This window comes from Notamacropus eugenii, chromosome 1 (genome assembly GCF_028372415.1).
Source record: "Notamacropus eugenii isolate mMacEug1 chromosome 1, mMacEug1.pri_v2, whole genome shotgun sequence".
NCBI lineage: Eukaryota > Metazoa > Chordata > Mammalia > Diprotodontia > Macropodidae > Notamacropus > Notamacropus eugenii.
In genome coordinates this window covers 97,675,965-97,690,033 of record NC_092872.1, presented here as the reverse complement: position 1 = coordinate 97,690,033, position 14,069 = coordinate 97,675,965, and the positions used below count along the sequence as shown (strand labels likewise).

The window sequence follows — 14,069 nt, the reverse complement described above, 5'->3', positions numbered from 1 at the left end:
CACCAGCCTCACTTCTCCTCCAGAGCCATCTGAATCCAGTGACCAGATATTCATCAGGATGACAGGAGATGACCAGGATGAGGCAACTGGGGACTTGCCCAAGGTCACACAGCTAGTGAGTGTCAAGTGTCTGAGGTGAGATTTGAACTCAGGTCCTACTGATTCCTGCACTAGTGCTCTATTCGCTGTACCACCTAGCTGCCCCAAATGAGCCTTCTAATCTGGTATTGAAGGATCTTGTAGCTAAAATAACTTAATTTCAATTAAATCAGATGGATAGATGAAAACAAGTACCTTGAAAAACTGATTTCTTGCTTCTGAACCCATCTATAACTTGGAGTCTTAGAAACTTGTCTGAGGATACGAAAGATTTACCCACAGTCAAGCACCTAGTAAATGTCAGAGGCATGACTTGGAACTCTTACTTTTACCACATTAGTGATAAAAGAAGAAAAATAAAAGGTTTAGCTTGATTAAATACATTTTCAATGGAAATAAAAGTAATAATTAAACATGATTTCTATATTTACATAATCTCATATAGATACAAAAATACATCATGTACTATTCACTTATTATTATTTCACTTATTCTTTTATGTCTTTTTATAAGGTTTTATGTCATTAATCTCATTTTAGAGAGCAGAAACCTAAGGGTCAGAAAAGTTTATTCAACATCAGGTGATTTATAATGGCAGAGGAATGACATGAACCCAGATTTTTCTGACTTGTCGGATTGAAATCAAAGGGTTTGAGCCTGAATCCTAGCTTTGACTCTGAGCAAGTCACTTAGTTTTCTTTCTGTAAAGTTGAGCAGCTGGGCCAGATGGTCTCTGAAATTCTTTCTAGTTTTAGTTCTATGATGTGAAGCCCAGGGTTTTTTCCTTACACTATACTTCCTCTTTACATAATCATATACATTTTTCCATTCTTCCAAAGATCTCAAAGCACATTCAAAACTTTTTTTACTGGAAAAATCCAAATTCCCAGTTGAAAACTCAAAACCTTTTATTTTTAATCTTAAACTTTAACATTAACAAATCCAATGACAGCTAAGATCTAAGTCCCCATACTTCTTTCTCCCCCAATAATTCACTCTTCTTTCTCTTAGGTTTCTCATCTATTCTATTTTAGTTGTCCAGGAAACAGGACGGCATTCTTTATACCAAGTTTGTCTTTTCCAGCTGAAAGGATGAGCCTCAGAACACAAAACTGTGTCTGCCTCCAAGGCACTTGGGCTAGATTGTTCTCCTACACATGCCTGCACACAGTATTACTGAGCATTCACACCAGTCAGCTCTGGAAATTGAGCTCCCAGGTGGTCTGATGCCAATTTCACATTCTGGCAATTATTCACACATTACCTTGTATGGAACGCAGGAAAAAGGTACTTCCCCATCCCATATGATTTATGCCCTTGAATTAGTGTGAGCTTTATTTTTTACAAAGAGTTTATAGACACACAAACCAATCATTTACATTATGAATTATTTAAAAAAATCAAAACAACAAAAGCTTCCACAAAAGAAGACAAAACTCTTCTACTCTGTTACTTTAAAATTTTTGATTCCTTGACTATTAAAGTCCTAGTAAATCCTAGTTTTTAATACACACTTGTCCAACCATTACTAAGTTTTATTTCAAGTAAGAAATTTTTCAGAATATATTAAAATATATATTTTTGTCAAAATCATTCTTCACATGTAAAAAAGTAATCAATGATTCTTAAGAATTTTCTGACAGAGAATTACATATTCTTCTGAAATTAGAGGGGATATTGCCTTATACTTTCAAAAAAGAGGAAAATACATGTTTATAAGCAAATATTGCTTCAAAATGTAAGGATAAATGCCTTGGTTAAGCTTATTTACTTTTATTAAAGTGTTTACTTAAACAGATTTACTGACCTAAAAAAGGTAGTAACAATTTTTGGTTTACTTTAGTTTAATTGAGTTCTGCACACAGATTTTTTTAAAGTTGTAAATATAGAATATTGTCTACTTTTCCTTACACTTAGCAAAGTTTAAAGTTAGTTTCACCTTTTTACTGAGCTTATGCTGATTGGCAATATAGAAGATCAGATAGTGAGCCATTCTCACGGCCAAATGGACCTGAGTTTAAGTCCTGACTCTGAGCACCTCACTTAACTTCTCAATGGTCTGTAGCTCTCAAGACTATAAACTGCAGAGTGCTGACCTGCATTTGTAGAGGGAGTTTTCACCTGGGAGTCTGCTATACCACTGAATTCACAGGACCAGTCTCTAATTCCTATGTCAATCAATCTGTACAAACTTATTAACTACCTGTAAGTACCAGGCATGGTCCTAACTAGGGATATGAAAAGAGACAAAAGACAGTTTCTGCCCTCAAGGAATTGACAGTCTAATGGACGTGGGGCAACAAGGAAACAAATATATGCAATAAAAATAAAAATTGTTGTTGCTTATTCATTTTTATCCTGTGTCTGACATCGTGACCTCTTTTGGGGGTTTTCATGGCAAAGATACTGGAGTGGTTTGCCATTTCCTTCACCAGCTCAGGAAACTGAGGCAAACAGGTTTAAATGACTGGCCCAGCACTCAGGTTTCTTGACTCCAGACCTAGCAGTCTATCCATTATGCTGCTGAGCTGCCCTGTTAAGGCTAAATAGGAAATAATTAGCAAAGGGAAGGCACTAGAATTGAATGGTTGGGAAGAACTTCCTATAAAAGATAGGATTTTCTTTGGGAGTTAAAGAATGCCAGAGATATATATAGAGTTGAGGAGGCAGAACATTTCAAACATGGGGAACAACAACAGAAAATGCCCAGAGCAGAGATATGGAATGATTTACTCATGGGACAGTCAGGAAGCCAATGTCCCTGGGTTGAAGAGTACATTTTGGGGAATAAAGTGTAAAGAATGGAAAGGTATGGAGGTTAAGGGCTTTGAATGTCAAACACAAGTATTTTGTGTTTGATCCTGGAGGTGATAGGAAACCATTGCAGTTTATTGACTAGGGGAGTGACATGACCAGATCTGGGTTTAGGAAAATCACTCTAGTGGCTGAATAAAGGATGGACTGGAGTGGGGAGAGACTTGAGACATGTAGACGCATCACCAGGCTGTTGCAATAATGAAGGCGTGATGTGATGGGAGCCTGCACCAGCCATAGAAGCATCAGAAGAGAGAAGGAAGATTACTTGAGAGATGTTGCAAAGATGAAACTGACAGGCTTGGCAACAGCTTGGATATGGATTGGGTGAGAGATAATGAGGAATCCAGGGTGACTCCTCCATTGACTCCCAGGATAATTCCTACTTAAATAAAACAAGCTTGGTAAGAATCTTCAATGCTGTATAGAAGGCTGAGATTCCATCTAAATTTCAAAATTATCTCATAAGCCACTAAATCAATGTTTCATCACCCACTGAAATAACCTGATCCTAGAAAGGCCATAACACCAAGACAATTTATAATAATGAGTTACCTATAGTTTTGTTTTCTTTTTAAATAGATTAAGTATTGGCATTTGAGGCTTCTTAAAAATGATTATGAAAGGCAACTTGATGCTCTGTCTAGAAAGCTGACCCACAAGTCAGGAAACCCAAGGTTAAAGACCTACCTCAAACTATGGGACCCTTGGCAAATTACTTAACCTCTCAGTGCCCAGTACCCCACCTATATTCAACTTGTTAATGCAGTATGTTAAAGTTTACATGGGGGACAGGAGACTTCTCTCAGGGACCTTCTTAAACCATTGAAATTACAAGTCCATTTATTAAAAAAAATACACCATTATTAGAATTTTAAAATGGTTATTATAATGCAAATTTGTGTGGAAGATGTGGCAAAAAAGGAAGAAAAAACATTTTTCTAGAATGTATACAATTAGAAAACAGGTGGGCTGGATGGAAAGCAATAATAAGAGACAGAAGACGGTCAGTCTAGGTGGTACATTGGTACTTTGAGACTAAAAGAACAAGGGAAAGGAGGCTTTAGTTACATTCTCTTGTTTAGTTGTTTCAGTGATGTCAGACTCTTTCATGACTCCATTTGGGTTTTCTTTATAAGAATGAAACACATTTACTTTAAATAGAGTGGAGAGGTTAGCTAAATATGTGCCTTAGCAGGTAAGCCTTTGCTGCTATATACTATTCCCTCCTAGGATTTACTAAGGGCATCTGATGATGGGACAGGATAAGAGTGGAAGTGTAGAAGGAGGGTTTGCAGTTGGGAGAAGGAACTGGACAGTCTCCTTCATTTTTGGAATTTCAGAATATTAGACACATTATTAAAACCACCTGTAAAGAATATCATTGACTGATGTTGAGAATTGTGTGATGCCCCAAACAGAAAGATCTAGAGATAGATTTCAGTTCTGCAAAAGGCCAGAAGGAATCAATGAAATAAGGGATAACAGACATTTCAAATCCATGATGAATTCTAATATGGTATGTCATACTTATGATCCACTTGGTATCTAGTTGTCCAGACCATGGAAAATTAAAAGCATTCATCATCAGTGTCCCAGCTATATATCAAGCTTTCTATAACCCCTTTTTATGACATCAATGTCAAACTGCCAGCAGCATTCCTCTGTATTATATGAAGACAAACAGGCAATGCATTCTGCAAATTCTTTTTATTTAACAAATCAAAAACCTCAGCTGGGTTTTTTTTTTTTAAGTTGAACTCTGTTTAAGAAAATACGATCTCTCCACGCTATTGGTATTCCATTCAAGAATGTATGTGAATCTTTGATCTCTTTTTTCTCCAATGACCTGATAAAATACTTGGGCAGGAATGCATACCAAAAAATACTCTGAGTTAAAGAATATTCCCCAGCGTTTATTACACTTATTGAAACCTGTAGTCAATTAGCACACACATACTTTTGAATATTTCAAACAACCCATTTTTTTTTTTTACTGGTGCACATCTTTTTCCTACTGAAGAGATTCATATCCCATCCACACATTAATAAAAAGTCCTGGCATGAGTTTCTGTGGCTCCCCAAAATCAGGTGGTCAGATTGTTGAGGAGCATCTGTAAAGTTGTCTCAGACATTGCATCACTGAGTCATTCTACATGGGCAGAACCTGCCAGTTGTCCTCCATGGGCAAGACTTCAGGAACCCACAATGATCCTACCATCATGATAAGCCACAGGAGCAGGACTTTAGTAAAAAGAAACATGCTTTAATTTCATCGATATTGACACTTCTTTCACAGATGCAGATCATGACCCCTTGTTGTAGGCATGGCTCGGATCCCACCACCTGCCTAGTTCAGGTTCAGCGTTGGAAGGACATGCTGTGTAGGTCACTGAACATTTAACAACGGAGGGAGTTTACTTTGCCTTAACCCAGGAAGGATATAGGGGGCACTTAGTTTCTTTGGGTATTCCTCTCCCCTTCTGGAAATGCATCTGGTCTATAAGTCATTGGGTGCAACAAACTCAAATGGTCTCAGACACCCACCAAATCTCAGAGTCACCAACTATATCCTGAGGGGACCTTTCATATTTTCAGGAAGCTGTGGCAAGGAAGCTAGGGCCAATCGGGTCATTCCTGTGGACAGGAAGCTACATCAGAGAAGTCAGAGAATCTGGGACAGGAAAAGACTTGTCCTATCAACCCTCTGGGTAACTCAGGAGATGGTCTTCCTGAAGCTAACACAGTGACGACCCTCTCTGAGTCCAGCTAGGCTGGTCCTTTGAAAACAGCTGTAGCTGGTCTCCAGTTCTATACTTGGACCTTTGCCAGCTCAGTGTTTGTGTTTGACTGATGTGACCTTTGAGAACCCAGTCACCTCTGCATAGTCTTAGTGTAGGACAGATAAAAATATAGGTATAAATATAGACACGGAGAGAGAAATAGATATGTAGATGGGTGCAGAGGTGTAGAAGTAGAAATGGAGATAGCTAGAGATAAAGATAGAGATTATATATATCACACACACACACACACACACACACACACACATACAATGGCTAGGCTCTTGTGGTTATGGTTAGGGTTAGGGTTGGGGAGATCTGAGTTTAAATCCTGCCTCAGAAACTTACTAACTAGATGTTCACATGCAAGTTACTTAACATCTGTGTGTCCATTTCTTCTATCAAAAGGGGTTGAAAATAACACCTACTTTACGGGTTGATGTGAGAAGCGAATGGGATTATAAATTTTATATGTAAATATGTAGATATATAAACAGACATCTGTATATACGCACATGCAATGCATTGAAAACTTTAAAGCATTGTTTATTAGCGTTTATAAATGAGAACTGTGTAAAATATATATGTGTATGTGTATACATGATATACATATATATTGTATGTATACACAGAGATTGTATACCTAGATTTTATGAGCAGTGGGATGTATATTTTCCTTTTGTCCAGAACTATGATTAATTGGGGTAAGGAACTCCTTGATAAGTAAATTCCCTTTATTAACAGAGATCAATAACTATTCTGCAAATTATAATTCTAGCAAGTTGTTTGGGGGACATGGAGTAGTTAAGTGACCTGGCCAAGGTGACACTGCCAGGTCTTCTCGACCCCCAATATATATGTGCATGTTTATTCACAAATAAATGTACCCACATATATGTAAATAGGTACATTTGCATATATAAATATATACACTTGCCCACAAATATGCTTGTATAGATGCATGTATCAATACACAAATAGCATATCCGTATTTATATCTATCTACAATATATGCATTGATGTGTTCATATGTGGGCCAAGATCTCAGTTTCTACAGTCATGCTAATTTATTAATCTTTCTCCCTGATGCAGAAGCCCCTGTTTCAGGGCATTAAGCTTTGAGCTACTAGTTCAGTCTGACCTTTTCTAATTGCTTACCATCCCTGGCTCATGGAAATGAAATTAATCCCTGTCACCAAGTATCCTCAGAATGCCAAGTAAATCTGCATTCTGCTCCCTTCAAGTCCCCTTTGGTGAAGTCCAGAGCACCTGCAAATGCTTTGGATTTTAATACTTGATTTCTCTAGCTATACACAGCAGTGTCTTGGGTATGTCTTCCCTACATTTGTTTGTCTCAATGAATGTTAGTATGTTAAACCAGGCGTACATTTATTTCATTATTTGGCAGATAGATAAAGTCAACCAGTAAGTTTGGATGTAGAATAAACAATGACAATACGGTCCTTGCCTACACTTTCAGCGATTTCTTTGTCTAATTGATTCAATGGGACAAAAATTAATTTCTTATAATAACTCTTTTTTTCCCATTGTGTCACATGATTTCAAAAAAGGAGAGAGCAGAATTGGATTTGTAACATTTCTTAACATCAAAGTTAACACAGTTAGACCAACAAAACAAAACAAAACAAAGCGTATCTCTTTCAAAGTATGTTTTGCCTTGTTTTATTTTAATCATTCCAACATGTTGGAAGAACTTTTCATTAGTTGGGCTGGTTTAAGAAAACTTTGGATTCATTTTGTATCCCTGGTGCATGATTTGTGCTGCGATAACAAGTCAAATGTCCCTCTGTGGTTGAGAGTAACAAGAAGTGATTCATGAATTAGATTCATGTCAAAATAAATAAGACAGATTGTTCCTCACACTGCGGATCCTTGTGTGGAATGATGGGTATTTTAAATATCTATTGAAGATGTTGTATGTTTCAATGCTATTTGTAAAGTGAGTGAAACATACAAAGGTATATTTTCTTATGGAAAATCTGTTGTATAGAGCAAGGATACTAGGCACTGCGGAAATGTGGGAGCCTATTGCAATAGGAAAAGAATCTTGGTCCTCTTCTGCAACTTACTAGCTATTTGAAGTTGGAAAACAATCTACCTTTATTGGGTTCAGTTTTCCCATCTGCAAAATAGGGGGACTAGACTAACATGGTATAATGGGTGTAACATAGGGCTAGGAATCAGGAGGCTTGTTTTCTAGTTCCAGTTCTACCACAAAGTGACTGTGTGACCTTTGCTTCCCTGGAACTCAATGTCTATGGTTATTTTGGAGTCAATGTTTCCACAAATGGGAATGATCACTAATAGCTATGATTCCTCTGAGTACAAGAGAAAATGACTAATCTTACATGAACAATAAGAAGATATGATGGCTAATAAAGCAACACAATTCATTAAAGAGTCCACAGCACCTATGGAATACCGAATTTTTTGAGTTTCCTCCAGGTATAAAGAGAATTGTACAGAATTTATTTTTGCATTTGTACCACATGTGTGTAATTTGTCATGGCAAAGGATAATACTGAGCCATAAGCTAAAAAAAAAAGTTCAAGAATCAATGATTTGCATTTACCACTCTCTTTTTTGTTTTTCTGAGAATAAGAAATGTCTGGAATCATAAAAAATGAGGAGGATTGAAAACCTTTCTTTTTCTTTTTACCCTTAAAGCCCAGGAGAAACCAACAATAGTACAAGTCCAGAAAGGTCGCAATGAGTGTGATGGTGATCCAATACCAAATTCTTATGGTATCCAATATCATTTGCCCCTTAGACAGATCCTTAAAAACAACAAAATGGACGTTTATGTTAAGGGAACTGTATCTAATTCACAGCCTTGGGTGCATTATGATCAACAGATGCAATAAGAATTAAAGCAGAAAACCACAGATGTAAGCAGAGGGACAGGATGACCACAGCTCCCACTGTGCTTGGCTTTTTGGCTCCATCCAGCAGAGGGTTCTCTCTAGTCCCTCCACTGAAGCACAAGGAAGAAGCCCACCCAACCATCCTCTGGACTTCTGTTCCTTTCTGCCTACAACAGATGGGAGGAAGACTGCAGTAGCTGGCTAGTGCAACTGGTGGGAGTGGGTGTGGGAATCTCCTCAGACCACAGAAATCAGGGTGGCCCTGGGGGGAGACAGACACTGTGTGACTGGGCCTGCTTGCCTGCCAGCCAGCTGCACCAAAGTGACTTATTGGCAGAGAGCAACAGCCCAGTTTAAGACCACACCAGAACCAGACATACTGACTACAGCACAAGTTTAAAAAAATAATAATAAAAAGAGTCTCTGCTTTGGGTTAGTTGGGGGACTTAGGGAGAGAAGAATTGAGGTAAATAGGAAAGTGTAGGAGGATATATGATGAGGGGAGAGGCTAGGAAATTTACTTTGATGGCCCAGAAGCCCTTAGGCTATTTTTTTAATGCCTTAAGTAAGAGTCTCCTGGGTGGGGAGAGCAAAGAGCCTGGGAAGGGATGGCTTCTGGGCGGAAATGGAAAGGAATGCCAAGCAGGAAAAGATTTTGATAGACAGGAAAGGAGCAGGGGTACAAAGGAAAAGAAGAAAAGCTAGGAGAGTAAGAAAAAAAACAAAATAGGGAAAGACAAAAATGGGAAAGAAAGGAAAAATGAAGAAAATGTCAGCATAGAAAAGGGAAAGAGAGAAAGGAAGTCTAGTACTGCAGCATCATGGAGAAGGGCCATCAAGGTCATCTAGTCCGATTCCCTTCATTTTACAGATGTGGAAACTGAGGTCCAAAGACTCACACTGACCAAGAAAAAAAGAAATGGTACATCCAAGCAAACAGACAAAAAAAAAAAAAGGAAATTTCTCAACAGCAGAGATTGATTTTCTGCCAATTGTCAAAATAAAGATTGTTCACGTTTTAAATATGCAACAAACAGTAAACACCATGTGCTAGAGTAGAAAGAAAAGTCACTGATCCCAAATGCTCCCACCTGATGTTTGTTTACAAGAAAATATATCTTCTCAAAAGAGCAAATCATGATCAACCATCGACATGCTTCTGCTTTTATGTGAAAACACATCAAGTGAATGGATGCTGCTCATCAGACAATAGACATCTGCCAATTCATGATTCCCAAGACAGAAAGTCCTATACGGATACTTCTTCCCCAGCTGTATATGCAATTTCATTGATAAAGGGAACTGACAGTGAGTGAGCTCCCTCTACCAATGTAGACTGGCACCTGTTCTACATAAATTATAGTGAGAGAATGTGACCTGATCAAGATCTCACAGTCAGGTATGTGTCAAAGGAGATAGTTGAACTTAGATCTTCTTGATAGAGAGGCCAGTTCTCTATCCACTACATGAGACTGCCTTTCATGGATTATAACAATTCTAAATTTTTGTCTTCACTGCAATAATCTATGAGTTATAACTGGAGGTGAGGAAAGTAATTAGGGAACACCCAAGGAACCATGAAGCAATCTCAGTTTCTATACAATGATAAGTTTCTAGCTTTACGATGGCCATGAAAGGGAATTCAAGAATTGCTGAACCACCATCATCCCACAGTACAATCCCAGAAGTCTTGGGTCTACAAGGCCATACTTATGCTGGCATCCATTCCTCATGGAAGCAGAAGTTATCATTTGACCCACGTGATCACCTACACACACTTAACAAGCACCTACTACACGTCATGAATTTTGCTAAACACTAGGGGTACAAAGAAAGGTAAAAGATAGACCCTGCTCCCATGGAGCTCATCATCTGAACATTTGAATCGGAGCCAGCTCTAGATACAATTTAACTGGAGACTGACCTGTGCATTCATGTTGTAGTCCTTTTCCAAAGTAGCCCTTTTCACAGATGCATTCAAACTGCCCAGTGTGAATGCCACACTTGCAGCTTGCCATTATGTCACAGCAATCCTTGCCCGCCTCACAGAGATAGGAACAGTGAGATATATCTTCCTGAATATAATTCCCAGAAGGCAGATCTGTCAACAGCAAATATCAGAAGACAAGACGATGAGCCACCAGTTAACTGTTGTCATATCCACTTCCCAAAATAAAAATAAAACTCCTCCTTTTTGCAAATAGAAGAACATTTCTATTCTTACGAAGGTCCCTCAATCTCTCAACTATTTGTTTTTCCACACCAAAATGTGTGTCATTTCCACATGTTTCAGAGTCGGAGAATACGTCAGCAAGCCAAATCATTTTCGTCTGGGACCTCATAAGAAATTCCCACAGGTTACACAGTGTCAGGGTTTCAACAAGAATTTAGTCTTTAAGTGGGAGGCCTCCAGATGCAGCTAATGCAGTAGGTCATGTCCGCCTGGGCTCAGCACCAGCAGTATTCCACTGTCCCAACATTTGGTCAATCAGCACTGAACTGGCTGCTGTAGATCGCATTCAAATCTCAATGGAAACCAAGCTCCTCACTACAGGGAAGCAGTTCCGAGCTCCTGCCTGAAATCCTAATAGTTCTTGCCTGAAGACCTAACTGATATTCCTGGCAGGAGAAACAATGAATAAATTCAGTATGACAATCAAAGTCCTCTTTTCTATTGAGTAGCGAAGAAGCCTAATCAGGCAGACCTTATGTCTTGAGTATGAGCTGGTTTCCAGAAAAGCATTGGCTCTGCTTCTGTGCCAAATGTGGGAATTCAAGTATTTTTGTCATTTACTTGTGGGCATTAATGAAGTCAGCTTATTTAAATTTGGTTTCTGAATCTTTTGCCTGATTTCTTCAAATATAAAATAAACTGAACTATTTATGTTTTAACTTTAATTGTTTTCAATCAGTAAAAATCCACTTTTTCTCCCTCCCATCCCCACTATTACCCATTTTTTAAAAAGAAAAACAATCCCCTTGTTCTAAACATTTATAGAAAAGGAGAACAAATGTCCAATTTGTTTCCCCCAAAGCCTTATTCTTTATCCTTTCACCTCTCTATCAGGAAGTGGGGAGCATGATTCACCTCACTGATCCTCTGGAGTCATTCTTGCTAAGTATTTCTAAGTTGCTTACGTTTACAATGTGGTCAACATATGAATTGTTTTCCTGAATCTGCTCATTTCATTCTATGTCATTTCTTTCATACAAGCCTTCCCAAGTTTCTCTGAAATCACTGCTTTCATCCTTTCTTACAGCATAATAGTATCCCATAGCATTTATATACTGTAATTTGTTTGTTCATTCCCCAACTGATGGGCCTCTTTTCAATTTCCACTTTGCCACTTACATATTAACCAAAAAAATAGCAGGTCTTAATTTGAGACTGTTCCTTCTTTTACGTACAGTATCAGATGTTATAACATTATTTGTATAGAAAGGGACTGATGAAGGAAGAATTTCTCTCTGCCTGTATATGTGTGTGTGTGTGTATATATATGTGTGAGTGTGTGTGTGTGTGTGTGTGTGTATAATACACATATATATGTATACTGCTACTTCTACCAAAGTTCACACTCCTCAGTTGTCTCCCATCTTCCTTGATATGGTTGATCCTTCATCTAGCCAATGGCTGGCTAAAAGGTAATAAGGAATAAATAAGGAGATGTTAACCCCTTGTTACACTTGTTTAAGATCTTAATGCCCATTTTTCCATTATTTTTCTCTTATATTTTAAGCAGGTTGGGAGGGAATGCAAGTGATCACTTGATCAACCATCTTCCTCAACCCAGATCACTTATAATTGTAGCCATATTGGATATGGTTCTAATTCTCCTTAATTCACTGTGTAACTCCATGTGAATCTTTCTATACTTGTCCATATTCATTATATTTACAATCTTATGGTGCAATGAAGTTGTGCTGTCAGATCAAATTATATTCAGCAATTCCTAAGTGATTGGACATATGGATTTTTTCCAACTGAGTATTTCCCCCTTTTAATAAAATTGTTAGTTTACCTTCCTAGTGGGAACACTAGGTCAAAAGGTACAATTAATTTTTATTCTACAATTAAGTGACCTAACCCACAACTGCACTAAGAATCCAATATAAAATGCTTGCTTCTTCACAATACTGCCAATGAAGAATTTTATCTTTTGCTAATCTTATGCACATTAGAGTTGTATTAAATTAGAATATCATTTATTATAAAAAAAAGTTCTAGGCTTAGAATCAAGACAGCCCTACTTCAAATCTTAAGTCCCATGTATATTAATTGTGTGATCATGAGCAAGTCACCTAATTGTTCAGAGCCTGTTTCCTCTTCTGTAAAATGGAAATCTGTATTACTTATTTACAGGACTCTTTTTTATTTTTTTGTTATTTTATTTTTTTCCAATATTTGTATATGTATTGGGAAAGTGGTATTATTCTCAAATTTGAGTCAGTTTCTTAAAGGTTTTTGGATATTAGATTTTTATTTGACCTAATTATCACAGTTTCCTCCCATAATCTGTTTCTTTTTCCTTTCTTATTCTGGATATTCTGTCTTTTGCTATGCAAAAAAAAAAAAAAAAAAAAGGAAATAAAACCCTTATTTTTGAATGATAAAATCCTTCCATTGGTGTCCAGTATTTCTTCTACTTATTTGATCAATAATAATTTATTCTTTTCCATAAAGAAGATAAGCATACTATTTTATTTTAATTTTTATGAGTAACTTAAATTTCTTATATGATTTGATTTGATAGCTCTCATTCTATTTTTCATAATACTATTCAATTTTCCCAATAGTTTTTGTTAAACTATTATTTTTCTGAATATTTTATAATTCTGGGTTCATTAAACATGAACTTATTTAGTTATAATTCTGTATAAAAGGTTAAAATGGTCTTTGTAATTCTAGATTACCTATTACATTCCAATGAACAATTTAAAAAAAATCCAGCCTTATAATATAATTTGAAAACTGATAGCATAAGACCTCCAAACTCAATTTTCTTCATAAATTTCCTTTATATTCTTATGAATTTGTTCTCTCACAGACTTTACTATCATTTCATCCAATTCTGTAAAGAAGTCACTGACATTTTTAATGGTATTACATTAAATTTACAAATGAACTTGAATAGGATCAGCATTTTTAAGTATTATTGGCATCATATCCTTGCCAGGAAAATAGATAAAGCAGTCAAGTGGAACACTGGTTTAGAATACTCATTTGTCAAACACTATAGAAGAGAATGGCCAAAGGTTTTGAGCAGTGTGTAAGACAGTTAGACTGATGAAAGCAAAGCCTACAGAAATCCTTAAATAAGACCCAAAAGAGCCATTTTGTCCTTAGAGCATCCACATATGGGAAGCTGGCAGAACAAAGAGGAAGCTGAATCCCAAATAAGTATATTTTATGATGTTAAGGAATGTATCTTTCTGTTTCTATACTTACTAGATGTGACATTTTAATAAATTTACTATATTGATATGA

General features: G+C 37.0%; 1 protein-coding gene across 3 annotated transcripts in view; it reads right to left on the bottom strand.

The window, feature by feature from the left end:
- Nucleotides 1-14,069, bottom strand: part of SVEP1 (sushi, von Willebrand factor type A, EGF and pentraxin domain containing 1) — a 321,762-nt gene that overhangs the window by 245,247 nt on the left and 62,446 nt on the right. For all 3 annotated transcript variants that reach the window (XM_072610622.1, XM_072610615.1, XM_072610607.1), the window contains exon 3: nt 10,506-10,682. In XM_072610622.1, the coding sequence (XP_072466723.1) occupies nt 10,506-10,682 (177 nt within the window). The remainder of the gene's footprint in view (nt 1-10,505; nt 10,683-14,069) is intronic.